This window comes from Halyomorpha halys, unplaced genomic scaffold, assembly GCF_000696795.3.
Source record: "Halyomorpha halys isolate HHAL.00 unplaced genomic scaffold, Hhal_1.1 Scaffold389.1, whole genome shotgun sequence".
Taxonomy (NCBI): Eukaryota; Metazoa; Arthropoda; class Insecta; order Hemiptera; family Pentatomidae; genus Halyomorpha; species Halyomorpha halys.
In genome coordinates this window covers 102215-125361 of record NW_027109532.1, presented here as the reverse complement: position 1 = coordinate 125361, position 23147 = coordinate 102215, and the positions used below count along the sequence as shown (strand labels likewise).

General features: G+C 29.1%; 1 protein-coding gene across 2 annotated transcripts in view; it reads right to left on the bottom strand.

Annotated features, from left to right (window-relative positions):
* Positions 1-23147, bottom strand: part of stol (stolid) — a 203736-nt gene that overhangs the window by 107993 nt on the left and 72596 nt on the right. For both annotated transcript variants that reach the window (XM_067047704.1, XM_067047705.1), the window contains exon 3: positions 10698-10808. In XM_067047704.1, coding sequence (XP_066903805.1) covers positions 10698-10808 — 111 coding nt within the window. The remainder of the gene's footprint in view (positions 1-10697; positions 10809-23147) is intronic.

Sequence of the window (23147 nt, the reverse complement as noted above, 5' to 3'; positions counted from 1 at the left end):
CCTAAATCATAAAAACATTGAAAAAAAAAATGAGAAGCCGAGTGAATGTTTTCCCTATCAGATTAAATTCAGTTTGGTGATTGGATCATGGTCTGTACTAGAATATATAGTGATAAAAGAGAGTATTTGCACACCTTGTCTTTTATTTATATAATGATGTTAAATAATAATAAAATAGTTTGAGGTTCCGTAATAATAAGTACAATTAAAACGTGTTAAAAAAGTATAAACTCAATAAAAAATATTCATCATAATAAAAATTTATTTAAACATAATATAACTAAAATGAAAAAAGTATTTGCACACTATGTTTGTTTACTTGCTCTTGTTTGTATGCTTGAGTATAATCCTGTTCTTTTCTATCAGTATTATAAAATATTTCAATCTATTAAGTTCGTTTTAATTTAACCGACCCTTCTGCCAAAAACGAGTGAACTGCCGCTACTCGCGAAAAAGTTATATTATTTCGAAAATCGTATCGTGAAATAGCGGATTTGTTAGGTATTAATTTGTCAACCGCCAGATACGTAATTAAGAGATTTGAAAAAAGAGGAACAACTGCAAATAACCGGCGCAAAGGACGTCCAAAGAAAGTAAATGAGAGTATGAAAAGAAAAGTCAAAATTGAGGAGATAAAAAATCCAGGAGTTTGTGCAGGTGTCCTAGCTAATATGGTCGAATCGACTTCTGGGGGCTGTGTGAGCACTACAACAATTAGAAATGTTTTAAATTCTGAAGAAATTTACAGCAGGGTCCCGAGAAAGAAACCTTATATCAGTGAAACCAATCGCAAACAAAGGCTCTTATTTGCTAGGGATTATATCAACAAGCCCATCAGTTTTTGGGAAAATGTATTATTCTCTGATATATAGTATATTATATATATTTAAGTATATATTATATACTTATATATTTAATTATAGCATATTTAATTTGTTTGGATATGACGTCGTAAAGACGATATGGGGAAGGAAAAGGGAAGAATTCAGGAAGCAAAACGTCTCAGTTACTGTAAAGCATGGAGGTAGGAGTGTAATGGGTGAGCTATTGAAGGGATTTTAAATGCAGAAGGTTATGTCAAAATTTTTTGCTATAACCTGCTAGCCAGTGCAATCTAATTAGGAATTCAGGATCGGTATATTTTTATGCATGATAATGATCTGAAACATACAGCAAACAAAACTAAAGAGTGATTAATACTTAACATTCGCCAACAACTTCATATCCCTCCACAGTCTCCTGTCTTAAACATAATTGAAAGTTTGTAGCAAATTTTATATAAAAATGTTCTAAAACACCAAATAACCGAAAGACACCACCACAAGGATCTTTTACAGCAAGAATGGGAACAAATTAACACGTATTTAATTAAAAACCTCGTCCACTAGATGCCGAGACGTTTACAAGTGGTAATAGATGCCATCGGAATTCATACAAAATATTAAATTTTAAAAATAATAATAAAATGTAAGGTGTGCAAATACTTTTTTCTGTATTTGTTGTAAGTTTGATGTTTTGTTTTTCATTTGAACTTTATTTGTAATTATTAAGGTAGAAATATACTTTTTATTTTTGAAGTAATAGGTTTTTTTTGCATAAATTCATAATTTAATAAAAAAAAAAAAAAAAAAAAATGTGGTGTGCAAATACTTTCTTCAGTCACTGTATATACACCGAAAATTGGTGTATTAGAAAAATAGTCTAAAAACAGAACCACTATAGAAATGCCTAAGGTCGAGTGGTACTACTTTTTTATACGTTGTTAGGTTTGGATCGACATTAAAAATCTAAATTTGTGACTTAGGCTGACCACTGAAAATATATTTTATTCAAGAAAATATCTAAAATGTTTTTTCCCCTTAATTTGGGTTTTTTTTTAATTATGAAACTTTGTAACCGACTAAGGCTTTTTTTTATTATGAGAATAACAAATATAAATTTTGTTCTTTCTAAGAATACAACAGTTTAACTAAAGATGACGAGCTTTACTGCAATCAGGGAAAGATCGGATGGTCTCAGTTTTTCTCGTTGGAATCAGATTTCTATTTTCTTCCTTTTTCTCCTTTAGTTATTCATAAATTTCTTTGATATTCTGTATGTACTAACAACGAGAACTGTTTATTTTTTTTTTTAAATAAACGAAATTAATGATACTTTAAGAAAGATTTTTAAAAAAATCGTCATCTAAGCTCTGTCAGACTATTTCGATGAGGATAAAAACTAACTGATAATAAAAATGATATGATTGTACATTGACATGGAAATCGTAAAAAAATGTGAATATCGTTACTATAAAGTGGACATTTTTTTCGGATGACTTAATAGAAAAAAATGCTCTCACATCTACTTACATTAAATATGTGATTTCAGTTTTTTATGACTGTTAGTTTTTGAGATAGGCTATTGACAAACCCACATGCATTTTGCGAGACTTAGTCAAATTATATTTTTTACAAAGCGATAGATTTGATATATGGGTAAGTTGTCAGGTTTTAAGACACGTAGAGTTCAAAAACACTCCAGATAGTTTATTATCTATTATTTACTGTTATAATTAAAAAAAAATTGAAATAATAAACTATTGATGTAATAATTCGTTGTGGGTTTTAATTCCATCATTTGCGTTCAATTACCGTACGATAAATATTATTGATAACGTTTTTAAAGTAGAGTAAATTTGAGTATATTTGATGCTCTGCACATTGCAATAGTGCTCGAGATTATTTTTCCCAAAAATAATTTTTTTTTCTTCAAAAAAACAAAAACCGTCTTGTTATTTTACTTTGGAAAATATCATGCAAAGTGCTACTCCTACGAGAAAGATCATTATGAACTACTTTAAAAGGAATATAACAAGCATTTTGAGCACTAATTGGAGTCTGTGAGGCTTGTAGCTCCTGAGATGAATGTCAAAATCCTATATAAATATTTCTTTAAGCTCTTCTGAGATCATATTTCACAAACTGAATTGATATTCAACTGCTAATAATTAAATCATATAATTAATTAAATAAATGGTTAACATGGCGACTGCGTTAAAGACCAAAACATTGTATTTACAAAAGTTATTAATTACATAAAACAGATTAAATTAATATTAATTGTAAGGAATACTTTGAGATGAATCGGATACTGTTATGGATCTTATGGAAATTTCACATTGGTCAAGAAAATATTTCAAATCAGGAGAGGGGAATTGAATACTTGTTTTTAAACCCCCCCCCCCAAAAAAAGGTGCTTTATTTCTTCCCTTCTGAGGAAAAAAGAAAACTCATTCTTAATTTATCTGTTTTATGGTAATATATTATTTTGTGGGGAGCGAAAATATTATTTTAAAAAGATTAGGTTGGGCACTAAATCGTGACGATATGTATTAGGCCATTTTTGAATGATTAAATTCTGATTACCGTATGTAGATTACTTTATCTCAGGGTTCCTCGAAATCAAAATGTGTGGTGAAATCTCAATTTTTTTTAAATATTCCCGTTTACTTTACTTTCATAAAAAAGAATCCAAGTTAAAAACTGAATCATTTTCCATGTTTAGTGAATATTGAAGTTTTCTCTCAGCTCTTAATTCGGTTAGACTAGTATAATTGTGTCAATGGTTGTGTGTAGGTGTTTGTTTAATTTAATTTTTTTTTATTGTGGAAAAAGTTTTATATTTGGACAAAAGTACTATGGATCATAGAGTTCATTGATATAAATTGATAACGAAATAAGAAATAGAAGAGAAAAATAAATAAATTGAAATTTTAGGAAAATAATATCCTATAAAATCATTCCTAGTATGGAGATACATATCCACTTCGAAACGTGACCTGATATGACTTTTGGCCCAAGAGATTTAAGGAATAGGGAGTGAATCCTGGAATTGTTGATCTATTAATGAGCTAAACTTTTATACATAGTTAACAATTCAGAAATGTTTTTAACAGTTAGTTGTAGCCAGCTCTATTTGCTTGGGGCATTTTCAGAACACAAGCACATTTCATATCTATTAAATGTTTAAATTAGAATTAAATGTAGAAATACCATATTTAAATCATAATTTTGATCTGGTATCGATGCAATCGATTTTCAGATGTAGAGCGAAATTTAAGTGTAAAACCTTGCATGCATGATAGTATTGATTACTGCCCGATATGTATATCCGAATAAAAGAAAGATACCATTCACTTGGAAACCTGTCACCAGTACAGTGAAATTTGAATAAAATATTTTGGGCAGTGGACTTACTCTCTAGAACAATTATTCAGTTTATTAAAAGGCTCTAATGGGAGAGCTCTTTGCAACTATGTACATCGGGCTACACTGGAAAGAGCCCAGTAAGTTAACATGTGCGGGATCAATGCCCTACCACAGTTTATTACAAGTATGATAACATTTTTTTGTTTCTTTTAACATAAATACTAAATTGTGTTAAATTATTGACTTGTTGAAAAGCATTATTTTTAGACTTGTGGCTTTTTTTATAACCATTAGAGGGCTATTGCTAAGTCTACGAATGTCGTTATTTTTGTTATTAATTTTAATTTTCCCTTATATTAAGAATCATAATTTGTATCTATTTACCTTATCTTATTTTTTTAAAATTATAACGTTGTATATAGTTTGGGGCGTCTTTTGTATGAGACTATTATCCCCCCCATGATCAATTGTTAAAAAATAAATTCATTGGTTAATTCAACCATGTAAGGGCCACCAGGCCAATCTGGTACTAAATAAAAAAAAAAATAATAAGAGTATATAACCTATTTTTTTTAAATTTATGTTATTTATGCTAATATACATAAATAACATAAATTAAAAAAAAAATATTGCATATTAATATTGCACACAGGTTTCGACAGACGGATATGAATGAATTTATATAATGAAAATATGAATATATATTTATATATATATATATTTATAATAAACATATATGTCTTATTTTTATGAACATATAACCCAAAAAATAAAATAAACTACTCTACAATAATGAAGTTAAAACGTATTATTATTTTGTAAAAAAATTATAATTTGTTCTTACTGCGCATTTTTCATTGTTTATTTTTAGAGCCAGCTTTAATATGAATTTTGAAAGAGCTATATTTATCTTCTGCCCTTCAAAATGACAAAGAATGACCGTAAGTGTGTCTGTCAAGGTTGAGTCTGATGGTCATCGGGTTTTTTTTACTAAACTTGTTCACGAAAAATATTTTTGATAGAAATATAATATTCAATATTACAACTTAAGTTGGCTTGTTAAATATTTTGTTTGTATATATTGTGCTATTTATAATTAATATTTAAATGTATTCATTATATTTGGTAGAAGCCCTCTAATTCGTTTCGCTGGGATTAAACGTCCCACCCACACTGGGTTCTTTTATGCTATATAACACTCAAAACCTAAAACTTATGCATTGTTATTTTGAAAAAAAATAATCATATTTAAACGAACTGGACCAAAGATTGAACCTGAGGTAATCCAATAATTTCGTCATTTATCCCTAATGTATTGTTTTTTGCTTTTAATAGACCGAATCTTTTACTTTTGGCCATACAGGGATTAACAGTGTAATAAATTAATAAAACTTAACAGAGCAAGAAGCAAAAAATATCTTACTGTAATGTGAAGTTAAAAAAGAAGAAATTATGTATATATTTTCCTTAATAGCTCTTTGTATTTATATGTTTGTTTAGAAAATCTTTCAATTATATCTAAATGCGTAAAAAATTAATTTTTAAAACATAATTCCTTATAAAATGTATAAAAATTGCTGCATGAATTACTAACGCGTTTTATCGGACACTTTGTTTGTGTTCTTTTTGAAGAAATTTTGCTCTTTAATTAAATTCGGTTAGGTCTTACTCGGTTAGTCTACGTTTTTCCTGTTAAGTTGTGTTAAACCGTCTGTAGAAGTAATTTACAGTTAGCAAATTTAAACTGAGTGAGGATAATAAAAATGTTCGTAGTGACATTGAAAGATAAATAAAAAGTTATAATGTTGGCTATAGGTAATAGAGATAGTAAAATTGCTCAAACTGTTGGAGTGAAAAGTAGATTAGAAAATTGAACAAAGGTGAAATGAAATTCAGAAATGTATTTTTCTTCTAGGATAAATTAATTTACAAAAAAATAACTTCTATTTCGTAACAGTAATTTTTAATATATTCATAATTACAATCAATTATACCACTCCTACTTATTTTTCAGTTGTTTTAAAAACCAATAATCCTTTATTTTTTAGACGTTTCATTTACAGTAAAATTTTAAGTTTGACGCTTTTGTGGCTTTTTAAACGCTTTTTTAAACTGCGTAATTTGTGACATGTAATTCCAATTATGTCTTATTTTCTGCAGAACCACAGTGATACAGACAGTGGAAAAAATCTGAATTTTTATTTTTACTAAAGTTACATTGTGGTAAGCCAAATAATTTAGTTTATATGAGTAAAAATTCGAACTTCAGAGGCCATGCGCGACCCTGAGATATGAGTCGATTTGATTTATTTTTTCACTCATTTTTTATGTTTAAATCACTTTTTTTCCGGTATTATGGTAGAAAAAATCTGGTGTAGTACCTAACATTCGACATTTAAACCTTAATTAAAAAAAGACAATTTTAGACTTGATTTTTTTTTTTTAACTCTTATATTTCTCTTGCTATGAAAAATTTTTATTTAGGGTTTCTCGAATATGAAATAACGTATACTAACTATATATTTGCCAAGAATACAACGACTTAACAAATGACCACGAAGCCGTGTACACATGCAACGGTAGAGATCGGGCGGTCGGCTTTTTAAAATTTGACGTCGTTCTCTATTTTTCTCCTTTAGTTACCAAACAAATTCATTAATATTTTATATTTATTCATTGTTTATTACTGGTAAAAATGAGAACTTGCTGATTATCTCAAGTTCAAAGGTACTTTAGACCTTTTTTAAAGAGTTTTTAAAAATTCGTTTGCCCTACTGACTGTTTCAATGAAGGTATGACCTATCTGATATTAAAAAACCTACAATTGTATACTGCTTTACCAAATTTATATTAAAAATCGCTAGAGTCGTTAAAAAAAAATCCAAAGAAAATGAAAAATTGTATTCCGAATACGACCAACCGGAAGATCGATTCTTAAAAAAATTTGCAGTGTCTTAAAGAAATACACATGCCCCAAATATGTAATTTAGTTTCGCACAACTTTTCGTAATTAAGTTACGCTGTTCACATCCATGAATTTGAAATTTATCAAGTATGCAATTATTCCCCTTACTATATGTTCCATATATCGGTAAATGAAAGTAAAAAAAGTCTTTTTTTTAGCTATCCTACTGTACACATAAATCTATTTGACTTGGAGAGACTACTATTAAGTTTTGTTTTGAAAAAAATTGTAATTTGCATTGTGTTCTAACAAACTGTAAATAAGGAACACTTCCATGGTCAAATTCATTCAAAGTGATTCATCAACGTTCTGTTTTTTTGATTTACCTCTACAATAGTGTGAGTCTGAGGACATTAACAGATTATGTTGTCATCTACTTATCTGATTTAATTGCATATTTTATTTAAACTAAAAATAAATTTTAACCAATTTTAGTCTCAAAACAATTTATATGTTTCGACCCCCCTCAAAGACAATCTATCACAAACAGCTTTAATTATATATGTGTTTTTTTAGCAATTTTAAACAGTTAGCAATATTATTAATTAATTATCATACCTTAATTCAATTTTAGAACTACATCAATTTAAAAAAAAAAACTTTATGCAGGCTATTCTGCCCAGGTTATTAATTTCAGTCCACAATTACCCTATTAGACATAAAAACATTAGGGAATCATATAACTTTATTAATAAGCAATCCTTATCTTATGTCTAATTACCTATTTGTCCATTCAACATATTAAATTAAAAATTAAAACTTTTAATCACATTTAATTTTCACTATTATAATTTATCACAATATTTGTAACCTTTCCCACACTCAGGTCAGGCATTTAATTTAACTATATTTTGGTTTAATTTCCTATTTCTTTCGTTATTACAATTCATATGTAAGTTAATTATAATTATCAACATTAATTTTATCCCATATTTTTCATAAATTTATTTCACTTAAAATCTCTGCACAGTGTTGGTTCAGTTGTTTTAACATTCACTGTATCATTAATGTTATATGATATATAAATGGACTCAAGTATTTTTCTTTTTAATGTATTATTTTCTTTATGTAAAAATTGTTTTTTTTTTTATTGTTTCAAAATCGCATGTATGCTGGTTTTTAGTTGCATGCTGCACTAGTGCTGTTTTATTGGGATCCTTCTCCTTGTTTTTTAAATTTAATTACTTTTAATATTATATTTTTCCAGTAATAAATCCATTGTCATCTCTCTTTTTTGCAGCCCATGTATGTTGGAAGTTATACATTAAGTTGCTATGTCGGTCAAGAAACGGTATGTGCACAAGTATAACTAATTACTGCGATACGGAAGACAAGTAATTATACTTTTCAACGCTTAGCGGATTCTCAGTTACAGTTGTGAGCATGGAAGAATGAAACGGAAGGTATCACAAGATTTTTTCCCAAACATCCTATGTTCTGAGCAAATAGCGGTTTAGGCTTTTGGGTGTGGAGAATTCCGGAATACAAAATGTCTTATTGATCCGAAAGTTACAAGATCTTAGCTGATGTAACAGCGAAAGCTTTAGACGGCTTTCAAAGAAAGTTATTTCAGAATTCCAATCAATGAATAATACTAATTTAAAAAAAAAATAGATGTAACAAAATACTCCAAATTAATGAACTATACAGTTAATTTCAAATCAGACACTAGAAACTTGAACCAACATTGTGCTTATATTTTAAGTAAAATTAATTTGTTATCAGAAAGGTTATATATGAGATAAATAATTTATAATTAAATTTATTTGGTTTTTTAATACTAAAATAAAATTTGAAATAATATAAATGGTCTGTGAGGTAGGTACGACAATGAATTGTTGATAATATTTTAATAGTGCAATAAAAAAAAAAGAAGTAAAATACCATACAAACATATAATTAATTTAACATATTATGTAAGTTAATTAATAATGTACATGTTTTCTTCTACTTAATTATATATTATAGGTTAAATTGATTTATTTGTATTTGACAAAGGCTGAATATCAACATTTTTAATGACTTGTGTTGAGGCATGATGTTAAAATTAATGTAGGATAATTTATAATTCATAATGTTTTTAATAATTAGATTCTAATTAAAGGGGTAAATTAATAGATATCCTTGAGAATTGCCCCAGATTGTGTGAAACATTGGTTTTGTTAAGTGAATCAATAATGAATGTTGAGACAATATGAATGGATACATTATATTATAATTGATGTAGAAGTATATTCATCGAAGCCATGAGAAAGTTACAGCATGGTGAGATGGCTTGGGACGACAAACAGACATTGGTGTTATTTAAACATTTGTATGTTTAAAGATATATTAAACTTTTTATTTTTTATTTTTGTTTTAAAGCACCTATATTAAATTTATCTAATAAAATAATCACTATTTAAGCAAGCTCATTTATTTTTTGTTATTGATTTACTTATTTTTCTTTTTTATTTATTTATTTAATGTAATTTACAACTGTACAAAATAATACAATAAGTAAATATGTTGTATGTTTCATATACACTTGAAAATATTGGGAAGGAACCACCCATCGGTGGTACTTCAAACATTAATTTAAATTAGAAGGTCCCTTGGCCATCTTATTTTCAGACGCCTCGGAGGATTATCAGGGATTGTTAAGGGTGAAAGATTAAGAATTAATGGGTTTGGATGGTTAAGGAGTTTGGAATGAAAAGACGCATATCTATTTGTAAATTTAAAGTTAAAAATAATTCTTCGTAAAATCCTTAATGCTCCTTACTTTGTCACAAATCAAATCATCCATCAGAACCTCAATGTCCCCTATGTTGCCGATTTGGCCAGAACCAGATACCAATCCTTCCATAATAAACTTCCCAGCCACCCAAACCAGCTCGTTTCTAACCTGGCTTCTCCTTCACTACCTAATAATCCTCCTAGGTGTCTGAAAAGTAGATGGCCTCGAGATCTTCTCCTTTAGAAATGTTTTTGGAGTTCTATCAATGGGTAAAAGTGATTTGTTGGAATTTATTTTAATCCTCCAATTACAAAACCATTCTTCGAGGGCTGTGATTTCAGTGGAGGGGTGTGGGTTAAGATACATTAAATTTGTTTCTTATTAATCTTGCCCGTTAAGAGGTGGCTTCGTTCTTCGAGCGACGTCATTTTTGCAATTTTTGCAAAATTGGATCAAAAAGTTGATTAGCTTGAGTTTGATGACTTCATCTGACAAAATCCTGAATGTAATCGGATTAAAGAGAGTTCCACACAGATTTTTAATGAGCGATGTACGTTTCTGTTTTAGTGAACAACGAACTTAATGCACTTGTTTTTTTCTTTTTTATTATTACATAATTATTATTGAATCAGTCAATCATTAATAAGAACTACTTTTTTTGAGAGTGGACCATATTGATCTGATTATAAGAAAGATTGCTTTCGCTGGTAGTAATACGAAAATATAAATGTATTATAAAAAAAAGTTATTGTATCGGTAATAAATATTTAGTTATTAAAATTTAATTAAACATGACATTACATAAGTGCATGAAATGACTTACCATTATTGAGTTCATCTTGATGTCCATCATGTTCTTTACTTCGGTAGCCATCTCTCTTATCAGTAATAGGCCGTCCTTTCTCCCTACTTGTGCTTCCTTTTCTATATATTTCTGAAAAAAATAAAATAAATTTCATAAATGATGTATCAATAAAATACATAGAGGAAACTGGCCTCCAATTACTGGCAATTACTTATTTATACATGCCCATAGTAATTTCTTTGTCATTTGTATTCGCGATAAAAAGGTATTTTGACTAACATGAATCTACGATTTTATGTTACGAGTTTTACCATTTTTTTTTTTCATTCATGTCTGGGTAGTTATTCTCCAAATCAGCATTCATTTAGTCGCCTAAATAATTTTATTTTAATGATTAGTTAATCGCAGATGACAAAGAAATGAAAAATGTTAAATATGTTTTATCAAATTTCGATTATACCTCTTTGTTAAACATTAGTAAGATATCTAAACTTCAAGTAAAAAAATAATTATTTCTCCAGCCTAGCGCTCCATTATTGTTCAATTTAACAAACAAATTCATTCTTTGTAAAAAAAAAAATAAATAAATAAAATAGCAACTTTATTAGATTTATCAAGTTTTGAAGCCTTTTCCTGTTATATTTTCTATATAGTGATAGAGTCATATGACAAATAATATTGCTTAGTAATATTATTTATATACGCTATTTGTCAACAAATCAAGGATTAAAGTTTCTTCGTTTAAGGTACTCCAAGTTCAGCCTATTTTTACTTTCATTCACCTATATACTAAAATATATAGTAAGGGAAGTATTGGGATAGTGAAAAAAATCGAATTCCAGTTTTTTACGCATGTGATGGAAAAGGAGCAATTTTTTTGTTAAATTCGAGGCACCAGAATGCAATCGATTTTACAATTTTTCAGGATTTTGTCAAAAACGGCTGTAACAATTTTAATTAAATAAATAAATGAGATTTTATTTTTAATCTTGTTCTAAAGTACTATTAATATTGTTTACTTGAAATTATTAACCATCTCAAATTTTTACTAGTAATGAAAAATGGATGAACATAAACTATGAAATGATAGTTAATTAACTTAAGCAGAAAATATGAACCACATTATTCAAGTTATAACACATTTCCGGAAATGAGAGTAGACATGTAAAGGTATTATATATCTTTGGAATGCTAAATATTTAAAAAAAAAATTTAAAATAAAGAGTCATAGAATGGAATATGAGTTAATAAACGATATGTTCTAACATTTTAATCTTATGGTCTTCATTGGACAACTCTTGCTTCGTCCGTCAATGCTGTCTTCCTCAGTTCGAGATCGGTGTTCTCTAGCAAATTTTTGTCTTTATTTACGGTTTTATAGTGGTTAAAACACGTGGTTGTTTGATACCAGGGTTTATTGGTTGAATAATCAAAGACACTATTGTGCTCAATCATTTTTCTACCCTGAGGAGAAGGCTGGTAACAAGTTCGTAAACGATACTTGTTTGCATCCAATTGCAAAAGAAAAAAAAATAATACCAAATGAATAAACCAGTGATATAAGAAATTATTCTGATGATATTTCTGGCTTTAATAATTATTTGCATGTTAGTACAAGAATTGATTGAGCAGCCCGTCGCGTAAATAAAAATTTCGAAAAATATCTTTAATAATCTTCTCTATCTTACTCCTTTATGCCATATTATAACGTGGAGGGGCCTCGATCAAACGGTACCAAGTCTTACGGTCCTTACAGAGTTCCTTCTCTTAGAGAGACTTTCCCCTAATTAATTGGGTATAATCTTGATATAGAATTCAAAGGCTTAGAATTCTATATCAAGCGTGGCCTCTTGCCAGTGGGTCGCACCTAAACCTTTCTGGGGTCCTGGTGGGGAAACCCTCGGGTGTTTACTGTAAATTTCCTAGTGTCAGGGTCAATGTATAGTGTTCTGAGGAAACAGAAGGAGCGTTAATCTCAACTACATAAGCACATCAACTTGTTGCTTCGGGCTCAAATAATCTATTTGGACTAATATTTTTTATTGAAAAATTCATTAGTATCTTAAACATTTATTACATGAGAAAGGAAAAATTTATAGGAATTCCCAATGATTTACATTTATTTATTTCTTTTTCACTACGCCCTATAGTCATGGGTCTTCCCCAAAAAATTTCTGGCAGTCCAATAAAGCCTAGCAAACATCGACAAATTACCTTAATAACGATTGTAGTGAACTTGTTCTCTGGGTTATTTACCTTAGTGGAAAACTAATAATAGATATGTAATTAAAGAATGAAGAGCAAAAAAGTTAACTAATATTTATAGAATTAAAAAGAATAATAATCGAGTTATAATAAAAAAATATTTGAAAACAAAAAGGAAGAAACTATTAAATAATAGTAATGATAATAATAATAAAAAAGATAAATATAGAGTTTATAGTAGGATGTCTTGCAGCAGCCTGGACATCAATCTTCGGGAAGAAGTTGGATTTCCCAATGTTGTAAGTTACTCCACCTTTAACTAGTGGTAATTGGGAAGAGAATTTCGTAATCTGTTTTTAAAGTCATCTATCGATTCCTTTTGTAGTTCGCCATATGTAATTTCTTATAAACCAAAGGGCATATAATTCGATTCTTAAGAACTTCTTTTGAATGACAGTAATTCTTTTCTTTACGTAAAGGATGCTACTTCCTAGACTTCGGAGCCATACATCAGGAATGAACTTACTATTTTTTGATAAATGATGAAAATAGTTTTATCTGTTTTTAATATTGATTTTCTATTGACAATAGGATAGAGCATTGCGTTGGTTAGGGCTAATTTAATAAACCTCAATAAACTGGCACCTGAAACGAAACTTAATTATTACTTCATTATTGCTTAATTTTTTGGAGATCGTGAAGATGCGTTTTGTAAAATTTGGAAGTTTTAGCGGTTTGAGGTTACAAACGAAAAACAGGTTGCAGTTAGAAAGTATAAGTATGATTGAAAATGCATTTATGCTTAATACCATTTCTTCCTCAACTTCATGTTTAAAAAAATATATTCTAGACCAATTGTACTTTCCAAAAAAATCAATATACATAACAAAAGTGTGTACTCCCCATTTTATATTGTAAATTATTTATATTGCTTGAAAAAAAAAAAAAAAAAAAAAAACAACCTCTAAAGCTATATATTTAATTCAGCTATGTTTTCTTGAAATGATTAATTTTATTGTGAGTCATTCATATTCAAAGCAAGATATCACTGACGATCATTATCACTTATGAATTATTAATTATTATGCATAACTTCCATCTTATGTGCTTATAATAAAAATTTACAAATTAATTTAATCCAATATCATTCTTCATATAACGCAAAACAATGTCACTATTAAGTTAAAACCTTAAAGTTGAATTTCAGGTCATAAACTTAATTGATTTTAATTATAGTTATTAAAAGCTATCCCAATATATAATAATATCTATCAAGAAGATATATATGTATGCACATGTGTACAGATACGTACATATATACACTCAAAATTTTACTACAGGAAAAGGTAAGTAAGAAACATTTTTAAATAAATAAAACGAAACTAAAATAGCTTTTCAAAAGCAACAAAATTACATAAAACAGTATATTTTAGAGGTCAATTGTAAAAAAAAAATTAATAAAAATTATCTTTAACTAGTGTGGTGGAATTAACACACAAAATTGGTGATATGAAAGTTAAGAGACCTCAAATCTTTTTTTATTACATAATCTACAGATAACCAACCTATTCTAACCACGGTGGAAGTCAAGATTTTTATATCGTGGGGCCGCCACGAAATAAATATCGTTCCCGGGCAGTATTCGAACCGGCGCCGCTGCAAATATTTTTCGTTCAGGTGGTAAAGTTCATAGAGGCCCCGCCCACTTCAACCAATGGCAAAGATTACCAAATCCTGTAAGGCCATGAGGCAGAGGAAAGCGAAGGCGTGAAAGAATAAATGAGAGAGAATAGAGAAGAGGAAGAAGGATATAGCCTAATCATAAAGTAGACTGGCATAACTAACATCCAGTTTTTATATTTTCATAAATAGATTGACAAATTGAAAAATGTTGATATCTTGTTTTTTTTTTGTAAAATTAGAGGTGTTTAGAAAACAGTCTCCGGAACTCTTAAAGATCTCAAAATTTATCAAATGTTTACCAACTTAAAAAAGGTAATTGGTAATTTTTATGAATTTTTATAGAGATTATAATTTATTCATAATTATAAAAATTAGAATTTTTATCGCGTGATTGATAAGCTTTAAGTGTATTGAGTACTAATTGCGAGTGAAAAATGATTAATGATGTTAGGGTTTCCAGTTTTTCGGCCACCATTTTGTTTTTTTTCTTATTTTTAATACCAATACCATAATCTTGTTTAACAACCACATCTTGTTTAACAAAACAAAAAAAAAACGCATTTTGCACGCATTGGTTTTTCCTAAGCCTTTACTATGCCAATAATGCAACACTAGCAAAGAAGAAAAAAATTCAAAATTTATTATATGAGGAATCAGTTCCCCAAAACTTATATAGCTAACACTATTGCGGCTCTTGGCTTGCTACTTTTGTCGGCCAATGCAGAAACGACATCGTGTTCCTTATATCTTATAAATAAAAATATTAAGGGATGTTCAAATTGCATTTAAGAAATAAATAATTCGGAAAATTAAGCACAGAGGAACCTCTGTCCGACGATTTGAAGATGAAGACATTTTCAATTATTTGGATATTTATATGTTTTAGCTTTTTTTTTTTTAGCGTTCCAGGACTTGGTATTATATTGCGAACAAATTTTTAGTCAAATTTTAAAATTGATATTAAAATGAGTTTATTTTTTTTTAAATGAGCCTCATTTTAATATCATCGATTGGTTCTTGTACCTAATAAAATTTTTAAACTCATTATTCTTTTGCTAACATTAATGTAATTCGATCTTAAACATTTTGGCTACAATAGTTTATGGTTCATGGTGTATCATGATGAATTTTCTGATAGAAAAATAATATAAATTCGAGTATAACTTTATGATTTCCTGTATATTTTTGCTTTAATTTATCTATGTTTAATATATATATGCTATAGATAAATATTGCGGTCGCGAAAACTTTTGGATCCGATTTTTTATTTTAAGGTCCCTTGAGTCGAGATAACCACGTCCCGAAAAATCGTTGTGATCAGTTTGGCTCAAAAGAAAAAAGTTACACGGAACTGATATTATTTAAGGTAGGAAAACTAGCATGCCTAGGATGTTACAGACATTTTTTCACTAAAATCGACCCAACGTAAGTACAACTTTATGTCATTTATTTTACTAATTTTTATTATATTCTCGAAAACAGCTAAAAAAAAAATTGAATTCAATTGGATAAATGATGTAGAAATGAATTTCCATTTTTATCAGCTAGGTCTTACTAGTAGAGGAGGAAAAAATAGGTGGATAGGTGGGACTAAACATGGGGTTTGAATTTATGATGATTAATGGTTTCTTCTTAGATCACTGTCAAGAAAAACCTTTAGATTTTATTTAATTGTTTTTAATTATTTAGCTCAGTTGTTTTCTTATTTTCTATAATTTGACTCAATTATTCATTTGTTTATTTTTATTTATTATGTGTATATATAATTTTATTTTCATCCATTATAGTTTATACTTAATTTTTTTTTTACTGTAATTTATTTACTTTTTATTTTTAGTTAATATGTATATACGGTATGACTGTGTACTTACATCCCCAATACACTTGTGTGTGGTATACTCTTGATTGTGGTAAAATGTATTATTTCAATAAATATTTTTTTTTTTAAATAAGGAAATGTTTTTATATTATCTTTTTTAAAGTAGTAGAAAATTCGGTTTCTAATAGAGCTCTTTATGTTCGATAGTTCCCGAGATACATTGTTTCAAAATACAGCAATTATGTTTAAAAAAAACTCTTTTCTGATATTTTGGCGTATATCATGCAGCAACGAACGGAAATTACCATTATAAACTACTTTACATTTACCGAACTTTAATTTGAGAGTTAACAGAAATTTGTAATTCTAATGGTCCTTAAGATAGCAGTAGTATTATTCCTTTTAGCTCTCAAAGGGACAAAGAGCCATTACGAATTCTCACCAGTGATCTCTAACTGTTGCCAAATATTTGACCTCTCCTAACTGCCGTCCTTACTGGTTCACCTCCCTCATCGCTAATCTCTTCCACGTGTTTCTGAGTCGCCCACGCTTCCGAGCACCCTTTGCATTCCAGTCAAGTGCATATTTGTCAATAGTTATTTACAGTGCATACATATCATTACAGGCTTCCTTAAGGTGTGACCAGTCCACTTCCATTTCCTGTTCATTGTTCCTCTATTGGCTTGATGTTAGTTCACTGTCTTAATTCTTTTATGTTTTCAGGCCATTTGATGCTAAGTATTTTTCTTAAGCATCTATTAACAAATATTTGGAGTTTTTCCATCGTTCTTTTAGTGACCCTTCAAGTTTTAGATGGATACGAGAGTATTAAGAGTACATTAGTTTTGAAAAAGTTTGGTATCCAGAGCGATGTTCTTGTTCTTCCAAACTTGGTTAAACTGGACAAAAGCTCTGTTTTGCACAATCTATTCTTTTTATCCTCACCGTGTTCACTTACCATGCTCCCTAGATAGAAGAATGAAATTTGAGGTAGGTAAATGAAGCATAAAGTATTTGCCAATGATTATCTTCCTTCGTAGCAGTTTCCATGACTTTTTCCAAAATAAATTCCAAAAATTTTGATTAATCATTTTTGGGAAAAAATGTTCATGTTTGAAGATGCCTCAGGAACTATCAAGCATAAATAGCTTTTTATTAATGCTCAATTTTTAGTCTTGAAGAATGAATCTTGAATCTCTCTCTTTGGTTAGTAGGCGGTGCCAATTTTATGTTAGCCCCCAGGGATTAACTAGGGATGGACTAGTTCCTCCCGCCAGTTACCAATTCCAATATTGATTTTTATCGATATATTTTAAAATATTGAACACTGTGGAAAAAATAAGAGAACATTTTTGGCATTTATTCTTTTTTTTTTTTTTTTTAATAATTTTTCCCTAAACGAAATTTTCGAAAGAATAAATAATAAATTCATACCACATACGATTTTTGAAACAAATATTCAAGGTAGTGGCTTAAAAAAAATATTTCGAAGGGCTTAAATTTTTTACATTTTTATAATGTCAAAAAGATACCAACAACGAACAAAAAAATCCAATCCTGTCATTATGAGAATTAGTTCAGCCTAAAAACTTAATCACTATCTCCTCAAATGTATTTCCCTAGTAATAGTCTGATACTGCTTAAACGTAAAATTTTCAAAATTTTTTCCTTAAAAGTATCTTTTAATCTTTTAATTTGTATATGTGGGATAATTACCCATCTATAATTTTTAATAGGAATAATATAGATGAATATAAAAGCATTTCATAATTCACTTAAATTAAAAATGTTAAATATTTTTTCAGGCTGATAAATAGATTTCCATAAATAAGGGCAGTGATATTGATGGTTGGAAAACCAAAGATATAAGAAATATCTGGAAGAAAAAATTAAAATATGGAATCGTAGAAGATAGTGAAGAGTGACGAAAAACAGTAAACTGAACTTAATATATTATGTAATTATAACTTAATATAAAAATAGATGTTTTCGTTGTTATTATGACAATAGTAATTTTTTACTGCGTTCTTGTAACTTTAAGCAGCCATACCTATCTGAGCAGAAATGAATTTCTTAAAGTATGATGGTATGTGAATATTGTGTGCACTCCGCCAATTTTATTAAATTAATTATTAATGATTAAAAATGCTATAAAATTAAAAATTATATTGTTTAATTAAATCAATTGTTAAATCTCAACACTCTTTAATATTTTATTAACAGTACAATGGCCAATTCGGCCATTCTCAAGGACAATCTAACAATGTCAGAATTATACAGTACATTTTAAAACATATACAAGAAATTTAAACCAACAATGTGCAGAGATTTTAAGCAAAATTAATTTATGAAAAATATGGGTAAATTTTATGTCACTATTAACAAATAATTCTTATATGAATTTTAATGATAAAATAAATAAAAATTTAGACCAAAATGTAATTTGAAATAAATCAATTATAAGCCTGACCTGAGTGTATGGAATAGTTTGTTGATAGTGTTAAGTTGATCTAAAATTAAAAGTTTTAAAAATTAATGAAATTTTAACAAACTAGGTAACTAGACATAAGCTATGACAAGATTATTAATATTTAATATGATTTCCTATTAATTTATTGTTTCATAGGGTACTTTGACTTATAATTAATGACCTGGGCATAATAGCCTGCAAAAAGTTTTTAAAAAATTGGATGTGAGGTGTCAATTTATATTTAAGTTAAGTTAAATTATTAATATTAATGTTGTTAAAATTGCTACAAATGAATGTATAATAAAATCTGTTAATTGTTCTTCCGGATTGCCGAATTGGCCGTTGTACTGTTAATGAAATATTAAAGAGTGTTGAGACTTAACATGGGTACCAATTGATTTATTTAAATAATAATATACCAGTCTCAAGAATTTTAAATAATTATATATAAAATAAAATTGTATATTAATTTAACTACATTATTTGAGTCAGTGTTGATTATTAATATAAGTAATTATTATAATAAATATTTCGATGCTTAACAATAATTGAACCAATGTATTATAGTTTTTTTTAATTTTATTAATAATTTATTATTGATATTTACAACTGTATACATATATACAAATCAAGTAAATTTGCTGTAAATGATATTATGTGGAGTTTAAACATGTGGAGAATCTACCCATTGATAGAACTCCAAAAACATTTCTAAAGCTGAAGATCTCGAGGCCATCTTTTTTTCAGACGTCTAGGAGGATTATTAGGTAGTGAAGGAGAAGCCAGGTTAGAAACGAGTTGGTTTGGGTGGTTGGGAAGTTTATTATGGAAGGATTGGTATCTGGTTCTGGCCAAATCGGCAACATAGGGGACATTGAGGTCCTGATGGATGATTTGATTTGTGACAAAGTAAGGAGCATTAAGGATTTTACGAAGGATTTTGGACTGTAAGGATTGGATTCGAGAGGAATTATATGGTTTAGTGGAGCCCCATAGCTCAACTCCGTATGTCCAAATAGGCCTTATAATAGTCATGTAGATCAGTCTTTTGTAATGGATTGAAAGTTTGGACAGTTTGTCTAGTAAATGTTCTAATAGTCGGAATCGACGAGCAGTTTCCTGTCTTTTCAGTCTTGTATTATAGTTAACGTAATAGCGTGGTGAAGAAAGTTGAACAAAGTTGATGTTCATATTGATTTTATATTATGTAATAAATAAATATACCTGAAGTGATAAAAAAAAAAAATAAAAAAAAACCTGGGGTAGATTATTTAATAATAAAAGCAACGAAGAGACCCTGCACATTTTCCCTACAAAACTCTCTGGAACTCATTTTGGCAAGATCAGATGTGACGTTATCTTCCCCTGACGCTTAGGCCTACCCCCTCGGTCACCCGCAGGGCAAGCGTTCATATTTCATTTTCGAAAATCTTTCGTTCACCGAATGTTAAACTGTTAAACTCACAGCTATATAAAAAATTACTCTTTCCTGGAGCTAGCTTATCATTAATTATGCAAATATGTAAGTCGGAGATAGATTTTCTAACAACACGTGTTATTAATATGCTACTTACATTTTCCGAAGATTTGCTATAAGAAATAATATTAGCTAATAATATTTCTTGATAAGCTTTTGCTGATGACATTTGATTTGATTTACAACGATACGTTGATAATTATCACTCGATATTAATATGAATGAAATATGTTTATTTATAAAACACACAAAAAATGGATCAATTTAAATAATTTCAAAACCTAGATATTTGAATGAATATCCGTCTGTCGGAGCCTGTGTGCAATTTTGACTAAAACAAATTAATAAAAAAAAGTTATATGCTTTAAAAATAATGCTTCTAATAAGTCAATAATTTAAAACAACAGTTTGGTTTTTATGTTAAAAGAACCAAAATAATATCAAACTTATAACAAACTGTGGTAGGGCATTGATCCCTCACATGTTAACCAACTGAGCTCTTTCCAATGTAGCCCGTTGTAGACAGTTGCTAAGTCTCCAATTAGAGCCACATAATAAATGTAATAATTGTTCTGCAGAACACATTCACTCCCCAAAATATTTTATTCCAATTTCTATATACTTGCAACAGGTTCCTAAGGAGTGAATGATATCTTCCTTTTCTAGGAAGTATCATGTAACCTAGGTTTTACATTCTTAAATTCTGCTCTAAATCGGAACATCCTTTGTATCGATAGCAGATTAAAATAATTATTTAAATATGGCGTTTCAGTTTCCACCGCACATAAACCTGTATACAAAGAAAGACTTTAAGCATTTAACATTAGAAACATATCCTCTTGAGATTACCTCATTATATTTTGTCAATTTAATTTTTGTTTTTACTTTTGTAAAAGCATCTTAATATGTTACAATTATAAATGTGCGATTCTAATAAATACAAATTAACAAAGAGATTTGGTACTGATGTAAAAAAAGCTGTACATTGCCGTTATTTTGACCTTCAATTCATTCGAAGGAGACAGTTGGTTTAACAGACTCCATCAATGAATTTGATCCCAGATTTTTTGGGAAATTTTATGAATGTTATCATTTCACATTTCTTTTCTGTAGTTTCCTTCTTTTAAAAATCCTACAAGAGAATCTAAGAAGGGATATACCTCGGCTAAATCCCTGTCCCACACACGAGTGTTGGCTAATACCCTTAGATCCTGCCGATCGTATATAGTTGATCCTACCACACATCCAATTTACTCCCCTTCTTTGCTGCTATTCTCTCAGGATAATCATTGTTCTAAAACTTCTGGTATTTTATCACCACACCTCGTAAATAGACAGCCTGCCTATCATATCTGGACAAACTTTGTTTTTAAATAACTATAAACTTGGATAGAAAAACTATAAATTCGATACGATGATAACATTTCGGTGCAAATACACCTTTAAACCATATTCGTCTCATTCTTATTATAAAAGTCTTATATATTTAGTGAGTTTTTAGGTTAAAGACTGATTTCACATGACATTTATTTATTCCTGAACTCTTTATTATTTAATTTTAAATTTAATAAAACTTTTCGAATTCTGATCCGCTCTCATTAGAGGACATAAATCGGGAATTCTGCAGAGTACTAGGTGGTATACACATAATAATAATGCACAAATATCACGCATATGCGAATGATATAACAATCCTAAGTAGTAAAACAGATGATATCTATGAACTGGCGTTTTTACCATCACAACGGTGTAAGATATATGCTTACAAGTAAAATAAAAATAAAGTGTGATTGTAAGCCGAAATATTCACCTAGAAAGATAAGAGTAGGAAAATCAAACCTTTTACTGCTCATTTACAACTCAATTATTTCATTGAGCCACTTTTGAGAAAAAGATTAACAAACTTGAACGCAAATTCCTTAGGCTAACAGTAGGCTCAGATGAAACAAGGATTTAGGATCACTTAAACTCATCGATGAATTTCCCTATAAGTGGTTACGGAGAAGTTTTAGTGGGTGGGACATGCGGCAAGAAGTAACTAAATAGCCCCTCTCCTCTCAACTATGAAATCTCTAGTCGTAAGAACTAGACGGTGGGCTAACCTCAGACGGAGGGGACAGAGTTAATAAGGGCGCGGCCGAACAACGTATAATAAACTGGAAGCCATCGCTCAAGACAGACTCAGATGGATGAAGCTGGCCGATGCGGCTTAAGATCTAAAAAGAAAAGGACATACAAACTAGAAGTTGATAAGATTTTAAATTGAGAATATTAGGAATTCAAGTAATGAATGTGTAGGTGAAAATATCGAATACTACGCTAAGGATACGCTATTAATACATCACTATACCTTATAATGCAGCGTGAAAAAGAAAGTTTTGTTATATATACAGGATCCCTATCGTTCATGACGGCTTATCCTATTATATACTCAAAAGATTTCGTTGTAAAACAAGTTTAATTTCAACAATAATAAAAAAATTCAACAAAAACATAGTACTTGTTTGGACGCCATTTCACGTAGGAACCAAGGATAATGAAACAGCTGATTAAGCTGTCAAGGAAGCAACATTATCAACAATAGAAGTAGGGAGTATTTAGATCTCTTCAGGTGTAAGTAATTATCCAAAATACCAAGTAAAGAACTTAGGATTGGTCACACCCGGCTGACATACTATACTAATTTTTAAAAAACACCTTCAATATGCAACATGTATAATGTGCAAATAACTATCAGCTAGCCACACATTGAAGAATGCCTACGACATAACAGCTACTTTCGGAGTGTAGGGATTGAAAGAAGCCTTCAAATGA